Here is a 14,087-nt window from a genome sequence, read left to right as displayed (position 1 = left end):
AAAACATTGAAGATAAAAGCAGACCCAATATCCCAACGGTGATCGCTCCGTGCCTTAACGGGACGCAGCAGCAGCAATCCTGCACCTGCGGGCAGTCGTCTAAAATATATCCCATATTTACACTTTTGATCTTTCAATTCTGATAGTTGTCCACCGTGTGTACGCCCGAAAATGACGTTATGTCATAATGTATATTATGTAAAAATAAGGCATGGACTATTATATAGAAATTTAGTACGTTATTTATGTGGTTATTAATATTTTATACGGTTTTCTCTTTTTGTAACCTACATGCAAGTTGCAATAATGATATAGAATTGTATTAACTATGTTTATTGTATCAATTTTCTCTCAAGTAATACTGTGGATGAAAATAAAATGATAATTATATAAATTCTCTTTAATCAAGTCGCTCAACAAAAATTTTATACTTACATTAAGTAAATTGTTGGTGTTACATACATACATTTTTAGAAGAAACTTAATAGAATTTTTATAACGTGTTCAATGTTCATATGGAAACGCTATGGAAAGATGTTCCAAATATTTACTAACTACACAGTCAATTTGTTCACATTAAGTCTGAATTGCCATCACTGTCACTACTGCTGCCGCTCTCCAGCGCGTCCCCCTCCGGCACCATCTCCATCTTGACCTCCCGCGCCGGCTCCTCCACGAACGCAATGTCCGGGCTCGTGTATGCAATGGACGAACTCCTGATCTGCTGGATCACCTTCAATATCTCCACCTTCGCGGTAAGTTTCTCATCGTCAGTCATTTTTTTGAACGACGGTATGAGAGACATCAGGAAGTGTTTATCTTCATCTATGTCCTTTTTGGAAGTCGACGGTGCAGGTGTCGCGTCGTGGAGCTTGCGCTTGAGTTTTTTAGGTGTCTTCTTCTCTTTATGCGTGTCGAGGAATTCACTGAGCTTGGGTTCCACCTCCCCCTGCACCTCGCTGGGATGGGATGGCTGAATATGCGGCAGCAGGAACAGCATCTGCTTGAAGTACACGTAGCGTCTCTTCTTGATGGGGTATCCCTCGCGTATCTTCTTCTCGATTTCTACCTGCCGCCTGAAGGTGTCGCGGAGGTTGCGCCATTTCTTGGCCAGATCTGAAACTATAGACGGAACGTTATACGCTTAAACTCTGACTAAGATAATATAACTTGTATAATTACCTACATCCAAATCTATCTTATTGCCCACAATGCAAAATATTGGGCTGGTATTTATTAACATTCTTCAATATTAAATTACATCTTGGAGTAGATATAGTTTTAATTATTGACATTGGCTAAATAGAAAAGTATCATAGATATTGCAATAATAATGTAAAAATATACTAAGATATTATAAATCTTTATCATTGATTTATGACTAGAAAACAAACATTCTCCGGACGATCACCACAGGATGGAAAGCTTTCAAAAGAACTTAAGTAACAAGGTCTTTTAATAAAAATTCAAATTCAAGGTTTCAGTCGTCAAAGATTATAATCTTAAGAACATTTATGTTACATTGCTTTGCATTATATAAAACTAGCCTTCCGCCCGCGGCTTCGCCCGCGTTTTCTAAGAAAAACCCGCATAGTTCCCGTTCCCGTGGGATTTCCGGGATAAAACCTATCCTATGTGTTAATCCAAGTTACCCTCTATATGTGTGCTTAATTTCATTGTAATCGGTTCAGTAGTTTTTGCGTGAAAGAGTAACAAAACACACACACACACACTCACATCCTGATAAACTTTCGCATTCATAATATTAAGTAGGATAATAAATCAATAGGTTAAAGCCGCGGGCAATGCACATTAAAATAAAATAAAAGCTTGGGAGGAGGAAATTCATAATAATAATATTCATATTATTCACATCAAGAACAAAGCACGTAAAATTTTTCTTCTTTTTTTTTATTGTCGATACTCGATAGGGAAGCGCTTGACCACAATCTCGCGGCTCGCCTGAGTACTGACTACTGGTACGCGCTTCACTAAAAGGTACCTTTTCACTCTACACTTGAAATTTTATTTAAAAATTATAATTTCACGCTGACTTTTGTTTGTTAAATTATATATATGTACTTGTTGCCTACTCCATAACATATTATCTGGCTTCCAACTTCAGCTTTTTAATAGGCTCCATAAACGGACCTATTGAAAATGAAAATGAAAATGAAAATTGCTCACAAATTTTTTGGTAAGCATTGTTGGAAATAACTAGGTTTATAAATTGTAGGTACCTAGTTTGTGAGGAAAATAATAACAGTTTAAATACCTATTATTTATTTATTCCTATATTTGTATATGTTTCCGCGCGATTGACAGGGTTTTATCTTATCTTTAGAGCTCACGGTTAAAGTTAGCAACTCGTCGTGTTAATTGAATGTGTGGTGTTTGTTTGCGTGTATAAAATATATATTCCCTAGGCACCTAAAGTATAGTTTTCAGTGAACTTTTTTTTAATTCAAAGTTAAGACTTCAGTTACTCTTACCCTTAATTTCCTTTTCACTATCGCCAAGTTGCTCCCACTCCGGTATCAAGTTTTTCGCGACTTCATACCAAACTTTAGTTTTAAAATGGAAATTCAATCTCTCCGGATTATCTTTTTGGTATAGAACTGGCCATTTCTGCACTTCCTTGATCACATTCAACGGTTGAATGTCCTCTAATATTTTCTTACACTTCGGCATCGACATCGTAAGTCATCGCGTTCATTCAAATATCGCGCGCCAACAACGCTAACACATCCTGCGCTAACCGTGGCGCGGCTATCGCTCGGGGACGAACTTAAATCACTTTGATATACCTTTAGCACAACTATTCAAGTTAATAGACGATTATAACTGTTAGAAGTAAACATGAACTGTACTATCACGTACTATTAAGCAGATTTTAACACTAGTGAGCAAAATTTAGCATTTATTTGATAAAGAACAAATGGTTTTAAGATAAACGTAACAGAATGGCGTCCGTCCGAGCCGACGGGTGGTGCGACGTCATGCGAAGCGATCCGACGCGGGCCGGTGCGGGCGAAGGGACGCGGCCGCGGCGGCCCCCGCCCCGCGCGGCAGCCCCCACCCCGCGCGGATGCTCGTGCTGACCTCGCGTCGCACGGTACGCGGCACGATCGCACCGCCGCGCCAGGCCACGCCGCGACCACCGCGCCACCGTGCGGGGCGCGCCAAATTCAATTCTGAATACGCAGTTAGTCGGCCGGATAAAGTTTAGATAGAGATTTGGTACCAGTGCAGTGCAGAGTTGAATCATTAAGCATGTAATACTTGCATATTATGCGTATTTTCTGAATATATAATATATTATTATTAATATAATATTTAGAAAGGTATTTCATAACTCTGATTTATTGTGATGTTTTAATACTCAACGCATTCAATAAAACATACCAATATTTTGACCTGAAACATTACAGTTTATTGTAGGAATATGTGCTTGTAGATATTTTTAACTTGGTACCACACCAAGTTAAAAATATCTACAAGCACATATTCTACCATAGGTACCAACCTAGATTAAATTATAAAATAAATAAAAAGTCCGAATGTATTGAAATGGAATAATAATTAATAACACAAGCCTAAGCAAAATATTCTATAGTAGGTAACTACCTACTTAATATTATTTCAATAAACAGAAAAAGAAAAAAAGAGTTGATACAGACTATAAGTAGTTTTTCAATATATGTACATATGTAGTTAGTTACAATAGTTAGTCAAAAACATATTATATAGGTTTTCAAATAAATAGACGACACTTTATAATTTATTTAATAATAGATTTCTGTTGTTTGTTAAAAAACGAATTGTTCGAGCGATAGGCGAAAGCTTTCATTCAAAGCGCAAGATCTTGCCCATGCGCGTACATGGTGTTATCCCATAATCCGATATCCAGTTCGGGGTTGATAACTGTACACTATTGTATAGCGTATACAAGCAGCACCACATTGTATACAAATAAGCCACAGCAAAAACTACAAACAACGGGCACATCTGGTTGTCGCTGATACGATCGGCCGCAACTCGTGAGCTCGATACAATAACCTGCCGCAGCCCACAAGGCGGGAGCTTTGCGCGGAATTATGACATTACATAGGTACATAATATATCGAAACGCAAATTTGATCGTAACTAATTTCTTTTAAAGATAAATAACTTAAAAAACATTTATCACTATACTTGATAGAATGTAGATTGTAGAGTTCAAGTTGCAATGCAGCGTGTATACCTAATGCAATTCAGCTAAGAAAGTTTATAATATGTCAAATTCGTGTTAAATGTCACAAATAATGAATTTCGTTCCAATAAGTATTATATGGAAAATCGCTACAATCCCGTGGGCATGTCCCGCGGCGGCCGCGGTGACGAGACAGTATGTCGGTGACTCACTCGCGAGTGGCTCTCAAGTCTCGACTCCACGACTTGTCTCCCACTGACACCAATGTCATGTATTTGTATTATGTATAGTATGTCTTGTTGTATTCGGAGCATCTGACGAGATTTTCAATATTGAAATTGTAATTATTACTTACTTACCTGCGATGTGATTATATTTACATTTTAACATAATTTATAATGCCCTGGTTTTACTTAATCCTGTTAAATAAAAATAAAGTTATAAAGAAAATTCTAGGTTTAATATTAAAAACTACTAGGTACTGTTACTTCTTCATGAACAAAAAATTAAATCTACTTTTGTTGGCCAATTAGGTACACAGCTGTCGTCGACTTCAACATAATAAGCTGTATTGTGCTATATTCTTGTTTTGATCAAGATCGAGAACAACTATAATCTTACCAGTAATTCGTTAAAAATTAAAAATATTTATCTCTTTTAATTGTCCTAGTTTCACTTGACACTAAATACCTACGGTAACTAAGTAATTAATACTTTAAAGTTTGATTCTCTGATACAATAAAGGTTGCGTAGGCTGTTGTTTCTTAGAAAGCGAGTGGTACGAGGAAGTTCGTTCTTGGAATCGATCAGTCCGTATGTGGAGCGCTATCTAGGGCTTCGACACTTTCACACGCAGTCGCTGGCTCTTCCGATACTCGCTAGATATTCTGCGTCTCTATGCAAACATATTGCGATGGAGACTATGTATGAGTATATTCCGTCTTGAATTGAGGAAAAATGTTAAGTGCAAAATTTTGTAGCTGTAAGTATGAAGAATTTACAAAATAGGATGTTACATAGGTATTTGTTCAAAGTTAAAATATTAAACTATAAATAAATAAACGAACAAAAAAATTGTATAACTACATTTTGATTGTTTTACTATTATTATTTGTAAATAAATCTGTATAAGCTCTACATTAGTTCATTTGTTTGGGCGCAGCTGCGCAGGCGCAGGGGCAGTTTGGAGGTGTTGGTTGTTGATATCGGAAGGTCGAGCTTACGAAGTTATAACAACAACATATCTTACACGACATTAAACGAAAGCGAGCGATTTAAGAAACGATTATTTACTTTAAACAACGTGTACAATGAATTACGAAACAAAAGCGACCTTAAAACAACACATAAACATTAAAATTTCGTGGATATAAAAAACACGGAAGTATTAAATTGTTCAATATAAAATATACATAGGTATAAATAAATTTTGCATTTTGTTCCATATATGTGTATGTAACAAAAATCAATTATAACGGATAACTTAATTATAAATAGGTATTATTTTTGGATTTGGATTCAATTAACAAGTTTAAATACTATAATGTATATTTAAGAAAAGGCAAACCATTCACTACATTTGAATGTAAAACTGATATTTAACTCGCAGTTTGCAAGCAACACATGCGTTCAAGATCATGACGAATATTTTGAATCGAACCCACTCCCTTTAAGCCGAAGGTCGCTCTACTGCGTCTGCACCATACTCGTCAAATTACACATGTAAATGGTATAAGCACGTTTAAGTTACGAGATCGCGAATGTATTTAGCGAGCAAGGTCCGCGCGAGGCCGCCCGGCCAACCGCCCGGACACGACTTTTTATTCTTCTCTTTTGTCCTCTCTAGCTCGCCCTTACACGAAGCGTCGTCTACAATGAGCTTGTAGACTTTAGTTATGAGTTATGACCATTAGAAGGAGCTACACTAAGAAGTAGGTAGTACAATTATTGAGCTAGGTCCTGGAATAAAAAGTCTTTTTATAATGCGACGATAGAATTCAATAATTGCAGTCATTTTTAGGTAAAGGTATGTGCGTAGCTGAGCATAATATTATGATGTAGATCGTTTGCATTAATCAGACTAAAATTAAATAAAAATTTTCAGAAATAATTTCTTTGTTTTGAATTTAAATGATATGAAAATCTCTTTTCACTGAAAATCCAAAAATGCATTGAAATGGGTTGGTTATTAATTGATAATAATATGTTGAATTAATGAATAATCCTCATGACTTTCGCTGACTCTACGATGGGGGTTGCAAAAAAACATACTCTGCAACCACATTTTTATAATAAACATATAAAAATGTGGTTGTAGAGTCTTTGTATTGTTTTGAAGAGTTCGATGAAAAGAGAGAATTTCAACTTGTTATGCATTTATTGGAAAAAATATTTCTTAGCGTGACTAACTTCAGGTAACCAACCCTGAGCTAGCTTGAAACCTTCATTGCTTCATTGTAGACCTTTCAGAAAATGAGTCGATATTCGGTAAACTGAAATACATCGGTGCTATCACAGCTTTCTTAGAGATTGGGCTTCTAAACAAAGCAGCAATGTACGTGGGAGCTCTGTAAATTACATTGAGTTTCAGATATCGCTGGGTTAATGGGTTTTACTTCAATAGTTTAAGTTGTGTCAGAACAGCAGACTGCAGAACTCTCAACTCACCGGCAGCCAGTATTTCTCGATCGCTCGCGGACAGCGGACGTTATCGCGCGTCAGTTAGAGCCCTCGCGGCTGAACTGATCTGAGCGTAACTTTACTGAGTGATAGTTCATTACACCGGCAGAAAATCCCCCTGGGAGATAAGCCGGCTAGTGAAGTGATCGAAGGAATTAGAAAAGTTAGTATCGATTTTCGTCGTGTCGTGTTTATATTTGATTCAGTATGTTTATTATTAGCCCTATAAAGGCTTTTTGTGTTGCTCTATTCATTTCAACTCTTACTTTTTTCACGTTCGTTTGTTTTAACTTAACTACATCCATATTCCTACATTAATTAATTTATCTTTTATTTATTATTTATTAAATCTTAGCCTATATTATCGCGTCATTCTCAAATAAAGAGAAATAACAGAAAACTACGAAATAACTACTAATTACGAAACATTTGACATTGTAAATAAGATAAATTAAAAAAATTCTATATCTACCTAGTTACCTATTTAAAAAAAATAAATACATATATAGATACAGTAATTGAATTAATTGTCATTATTTAAAATTAAGAACTAACATTCATAGCAATAGTAAAAGTGTGAATGATTAATGGAACAATCATTTGGATAAAATTTTACCTCTTTCTCTATGGTATTTTTTTCTCCACAAAATGCTTGTATTCTAATGTAGACTCTAGGCTCTAGGTAGAGTCGAGGGCCGAGGCGCTCATATACATATTATGTACATATTAGGTATAGTTTAATCTGTTTGTTTAATGTTGTAACGTACCTAATGGGAATCCTTACGTAAGTACACTGTACACCCCTCAATACATACAAAACCGCATTGTAACCTCAATCCTTTTCATTAAAACAGCATTTAGGTCGTCCTCGTTGTTGTTCGTGTATTGCTTCTTTTAGTTACAATATTAGATTTAAACGGCCCTAGGGCCTAGACCCTTCATTTACCTAGCCCTATGCTAATGCAAATTATTCTGCTTTATAGCATTTCTTAAATATGTAGGTCCGTACATCGTTAATCGTGATGCTCTATTCAAATCTACCTTTACAGAATTACTAAATGTGCATATTTTTGCCTAATACCTGTAGGCTTTATGTACATTTATATATTAACATTTGTAGATTAAACATAAACCCAATTTAATCACATTGAAGATTAAACAACATAAGGTCGCGTATTCGATATCCGCTGAAGACAAGAAAATAACGCACAAGGTTTTATTTATATTATTTTAAAGTGGTCCAATGAGCAATACGGAAGCGGAATTATCTATGCTTCGAGCCCTCCGGGTCTGGCTTACACTACATTAAAATTATGATAATTAAAGTTCCATCTTGAATCCTTCTTTATAATAGTGATAGAAAATTGAGATATCACCATTTATTATATTATCAAATAAAATGAAATTCCAGTCTGTAGTTCCTTTATTATCCAATTCGGGTCGAAGTATTAAACAAAATGAACCATCATCTTTTTCATTGCCCGCTACGAAAGATTGCAAGGAAAATAACTATTTATTACTTATCTTTTAATTGCGAAGTTTCATGCAATAATATCGCGAGTCTTCGAGTCGTGAAAAAATGTAGATGCTTTTTGTGTCAGAACTAAAGGTCATCTGTCACTTCCTATTAGAGATGGGCTGAACATGGGTTTCACCGAATACGAACATTCGGCCGAATATTCGGTAAAACTTTTACCGACCCGAATATTTTGTATATAATATATATAATAAAATATCTATATTTTGCATTATATTATTATCTTTTTACCAACCTACTTTAATGGAAAATACAGCTTAAGTGACGACAAAATCAGAAAGCTATACTCTAAAATACTAACCTTATTACACTGTAGTACACTGTTCACTCAAATCATGATAATACAGGGTCTACTTAACAGTAAAAACTTTGCTGAAAGGGGATTTAGACGAATATTCGACAAAGCTGCCGAGTATGCCGAATACCGAATATAAAACGAATGTTCAGCCCATCTCTACTTCCTTATAGCCTTATATTCTTGTACTTCATTATAGCTAGTTCATTAATTAATAAACAAGAGTGCAATTAAACGATCACGTTTATAATTAACTATCATTCAATTTAAAATTTCTCAGTATTCTTTTGAAAAAATGTATGTAGTTAAGGCGATTCCATTTGTTTATTCAATTAGATTTTTTTTAGAACCACTTTTAAATCATCATGACATGGTTTTACTCTTGTTTTACTATTTACCATCGATTCGGAAAATATTTTATACCACGTGAAAGGTAAGACGTCAGACGAATTTAGACAGGAGCTTCTACTCATGAAACTGAACAACTTTTGTTCTACAAATTTGCTGAATTCGTAGAAAAAAATTTGGACTTTGTATGGAAATCGGTCAGCTGATTAGCGAAGTTTCCTTACAAAGTCCAATTTTTATTTTACGAATTCAGCAAAGTTGTCGAACAAAAGTTGTTCAGTTTCATGAGTAGAAGCTCCTGTCTAAATTCGTCAAACGTCTTACCTTTCACCCTGTATAAGAACCGGCAAGAAAATCCATAGTTGGTCTGTCTTCGGCTTATATCATTAAGTAATGATCTAAGGTCTTCGGGTTTTGATGGGCATTTATTGTATAATTTTATAAGCAATAGATTATTATTACAGATCAAATAAAATTGATGACTTAATATTTGAGTGCATTAAACGCGGATAGACGTAAATTTAATGTAACTTACGATCACACGTGAACGGATCGATTACCTGCCGATAAGAGCTAATATGCTTCCACCGCGATAACACCGCGCAGTTCTCGGCTGATGGCGACGTGTATCCTGCCGCTAAAGTAGGATTTGTTTCTTTATATCAAGCTTTTAAATTGCTTCACGTGTTTGAATGTAACCGATTCATCATAAGAGAATATTTTTCAGTGTATTTTAAACGGAACTTTCATAAAGGTTTTCATGAAGGTTTTATTAGAAAAACTGCAATAGTAACTCATCACAACGGATTAAAAATAAAATACCAAAGCATAGGCGCATTGGCGTTACTTAACTTTTTTTTAAATCACCAACAATAGAGAACTCCTAATTATTAAATTAGATTTTTATTTCTGCCTTTGCTACCATAAATTGCTTAAAATTTATTAGATTTTTAAGCCTTCGCGATTTTGATAGCATTTATAATTAGGGCTCTACCTTGATATTTTTACTAATAACAAAAAAAAAATACATTTCAAACGCATACTAAGGTGAATTATACAAACCTTTCATTCGTTGAATATTCATAAGAATTCTAATAATCTAGAATCCATAGTCATGGGGGTCTCATTTGCATTATAATCAAGTTATTAACCACTCTACGGGTTTATTTTTTAGACGCTACCTAGTTCTTTTGTCACGTAGATCGTCTATCAGTACTAGGAATCCTAAACACTTATGTTAGGTTTCACCCAAAAACTATAAATTTTGGCAAAAAGATAATGTGAGTATCAGCCCGGTCGAACTAGACCTAAAAATAGTGATCAAATAACAATAATAATTCAGATTTGGCTTTCCGAATGTTGATGGAGAGCTGGGGCTGTTATAACAAAAAAAAATTTAAAAATGCTTCGATTATTGATTACGATATTTTAAATGTCTAATTTGACCGGGATGTATTATGGATTATCTCAAACTCTTTATATAAATTGGATACATTGTCGGCTGAGAATCGGAGCTAAAGCTAGTATAAAATTAAAGTGATATTATTATTTTTAAACCAAGCAACCAAGCCTCCGCGGCCGTCGCGTCGGTGCTCTCGCCTCTCGTACTATGTAATTATTATTGATTCTACAAATTACTTCATATTCATTAATGATCTTGTACAGGTTATACATAATTATTCAAAAACAAATTTATATAAAAAGAAGGAAAAACAAATTTAAATCACTTCCTGCAGTATTAAGGTATGTTATGTGTGATGATTAAATAATTATATTATTTAGAAGCTCTAGGCATAATGAATTTTGTGCATGTTAATTGTTTAATCTATACTAATATTATAAAGCTGAAGAGTTTTTTGTTTGTTTGTTTGAACGCGCTAATCTCAGGAACTACTGGTCCGATTTGAAAAATTATTTCGGTGTTAGATATCGAGGAAGGCTAGGCTATACATACCTATTATTACGCTAAGACCAACAGAAGCGGAGCTGAACGAACGCGGGTGAAACCGCGAAATAAATAAAGATGATGCTGATAACTTCGTTTGCATGAAAAAAAAATATTGCGTTTGTCTTTTTTATTTTAAAATTTATATAGAATACCATGGCACGAAAAAAAATAGAAACACTCATACAAAATCTCACGTAGGTACGTATCGTACGTATCCATCGTCCACCGTCGTAGGTACATTCGAACTGTCTATTTCCACTATTAGACTAGAAATGTAAGGCCATAAAAAGAAATCTGAAATCTGAAATCTGCGGCGCGCTGGGCGCTGGGTGTGAGTCACCCCCAGAGCTATATTTGCGTTGCAATGCGGGAGGCGGCGGGCAGGGCCGCCCGCTCACAACAACTTAGTTATGTTTGTAACATATTTTCACTTTGTTTAATCTATTGAAAATTGGTTGCTCTATTATTTTTAACCGACTTCAAAAAAGGAGTAGGTTATCATCAATTCGGGACATATTTATTATTCACTAGCTTTCCGCCCGCGGCTTCACCCGCGTTTTCAAAGAAAAACCCACATAGTTTCCGTTCCCGTGGGATTTCCGGGATAAAACCTATCCTATGTCCCGGGGTAAAAAGTAGCCTATGTCCTTTCTCGGGTATCAAAATATCTCTATTCCAAATTTCATGCAAATTGGTTCAGTACCTAGTTAAGGCGTGATTGAGTAACAGACAGACAGACAGAGTTACTTTCGCATTTATAATATTAGTATGGATATATGCATAGGGACTAAATTATTTATTATTCAATATTTTTTTCAAGTTTAAAAAGATGTCAGTTATCACTTATAATACCACAAGAGCTTCAAAATTATCGGGCATTTTCTGATAGGTTCGTTGCAAACAAATGAAGGAGTCAAGTTTTTAGTCAAGGTTAAAAAATCACGAGCGCGAAGCGCTAGTGATTTTTCCTGAAAAACTTGACGACTTTATTTGTTTGCAGGGAACCTTGAGGGAAATGCCAGATAATTTTGAAGCTCGTGTGGTATTCGGGGGATTATTTTTCCGTCCCAAATGTCGGCCAATAATTTCACAATTGAATTCAACCTGTCAGTTTGACGTCAACGACCAGAGAAAATTTTCAAAAAATTATCAGTATAATACCATGTAGGTTGTACCACGTGACGTCGAATGGTGCAATTCTTTTGGTCGATATTGGGGTCGGAAAAATAATCAACATAATATTTCCATACTAACATCTAAGGTCTTATAACACTGGTCATGGGTGAGTTGCGAAGAGATGGCGGGTGGAGTCCGAGCCCTGGCGAGCGTAGCGGCGGCAGGAAGCTGCACTGAACCGCGACGCTCAACTGATTCACATCTTAATTGCTCCGAGAGCGCAGCTTTAGTTCATTACTTTGATAATCGCCTTATTCATCGGTCACACATTTGCGAGCTTTACATTTGGCTACGTTGCTGGCCGTGGCTTCGCTTGTCCTTCTATTTAATATAATAACAAAAAATAATAGGAGATCCTAGCACAGACAGAAAGTACATACTATTTTGAGAAAGATGTCTAATGCTCAGGCCCCAGGGTAGGTATAAGTTATAGTAAAATAGTTTAAAGGTAAGAGAATGGTCCATGATAAAATAGATAACATTAATAATTGTATTTATTAGTAACTTACCAAGCAACATTACATAATATTCATGTTGGTCGTGTACGAATTCCCGAACGAGACAAACATTCCGGCCTTCGAGTAACAAAGCTGGCGTCAACAACTTGTGAGAAAAATAGTTTTACCGTAATCTAGTTCACGTCATATATCGGTTTAGTTGACATATTCATGTTGTTGGTTATTGCACGCCTCATAAGCGAAGCGTTGAGGTGGGTACTACTGTCACTTCGCGCAAAACATCTGATTTTTCAAACTTAAAATGTCTTTATGTATCAAACATTGCACTTGTAAGATAATACATACACACACATATTAAGAAAAAACACTATTTTTAACGTTCATGATATTTTTGATGTCATTTTTGTTATTTAAACTAGTTAAAAAACAGTTTAAAAAAGTTCTGTCTTGGACGTCCGTGTGTCTGTATGTGCGGATCCTTTTTCTTGTTAACACGATAGCGACCGAAATACTTTACTAATCGAGTCTTTTTTTTTCTCTTACGCTTGAGTATGCTCAGGAATAGAACCCTTTCATTTTTCAGGGTCTGATTCGATGTGGTTTAATTGTTATTAAATAAACAAAAATAATAATTAATAAATATTTATTAAAAAAAAATTATGAGGCGTGCACTTTTGGATTTTCCAAATTATTTTAAAATATAGGTAAATATTCTTTCATCTAACTACACTAATATTATAAATTATCTATGTATATTATTTAAATATAGCAATTAGCAAGGTATAGACTAGTACACCTGTCACCACCGCAACTTTTATATGTTTTCTTTTTCAAATCTGCTTTTTAATAGTTAGGTAAGTTGGGTACTAGTAATACTTTTTAAATATTTTTTTGATACTGTAGACTACATTAGAACACACACAACAACAAAAACACTTTTATTAAATACATATGGGTGATTATACAAAAATGGGGTAACTTTTGAGGATATTTTGTTTACTATATTTTTTATATCAGATTGTTACAAATTAGGGTGTATATGATAGCTAATCTAATGAATATATTGTACCAAATCGGGCCAGCCACTTTTTTAAGTAGATTGTGAGATATTTGAAATTTTCTGGATTTGGCCTCCAGGGGACTGACGAGGCTAACACGGTACTGATAAAAAACACAATATTGTAATATTCTTAAAGAAATTCAATGAATATTACTACAAATCTCTCAGTTTTAATAATGGCACATGTCTTTTAAGTATTAAAATCACTTAGTTACGTTTAAAAATGATAATTAATAATATGTGATACTGGGAAATAACAATGTCTCAATTTTCAAAACAGCCTTCTGACATTTAACGCAACGTGAATATTCTTACTCTCTTACTTAACTTTTACTACTTTGACTTAGTTTTACTTAATATTTCAAGTAATTCACAAACAATAGAAACAAAAAAA

General features: G+C 34.8%; 2 protein-coding genes across 2 annotated transcripts in view; one reads left to right on the top strand and one right to left on the bottom strand.

Moving 5' to 3' along the window:
• Window positions 1-385: 385 nt before the first annotated feature.
• Window positions 386-2,994, bottom strand: LOC149479186 (uncharacterized). Its single transcript, XM_089708219.1, has 2 exons — window positions 2,493-2,994; window positions 386-1,122 (listed from the first exon to the last, which is right to left on the bottom strand). Exons 1-2 carry the CDS (start codon window positions 2,695-2,697, stop codon window positions 572-574), a joined length of 756 nt encoding a protein of 251 aa, XP_089564345.1. The 5' UTR covers window positions 2,698-2,994; the 3' UTR covers window positions 386-571.
• A 3,879-nt stretch (window positions 2,995-6,873) lies between these two features.
• Window positions 6,874-14,087, top strand: part of LOC149479185 (uncharacterized) — a 37,474-nt gene continuing 30,260 nt past the window's right edge. Inside the window, exon 1 of the mRNA XM_089708323.1 lies at window positions 6,874-7,034. The gene's annotated coding sequence lies outside the window, so the exon portion shown is untranslated. The remainder of the gene's footprint in view (window positions 7,035-14,087) is intronic.

This window comes from Colias philodice, chromosome 20, assembly GCF_061535455.1.
Source record: "Colias philodice isolate Cphi_HAF_F1 chromosome 20, ilColPhil1 Martin Lab GWU primary, whole genome shotgun sequence".
NCBI lineage: Eukaryota > Metazoa > Arthropoda > Insecta > Lepidoptera > Pieridae > Colias > Colias philodice.
This window is presented reverse-complemented; position numbering and strand designations above follow the sequence as displayed.

Coding starts and splice junctions, on each gene's coding strand:
- LOC149479186 (XM_089708219.1), bottom strand. CDS start 2,697: ATGTCGATGCCGAAGTGTAAGAAAATATTAGAGGACATTCAACCGTTG. Junction 1,123..2,492: donor TAGTGAAAAGGAAATTAAGG/GTAAGAGTAACT, acceptor TTCCGTCTATAG/TTTCAGATCTGGCCAAGAAA.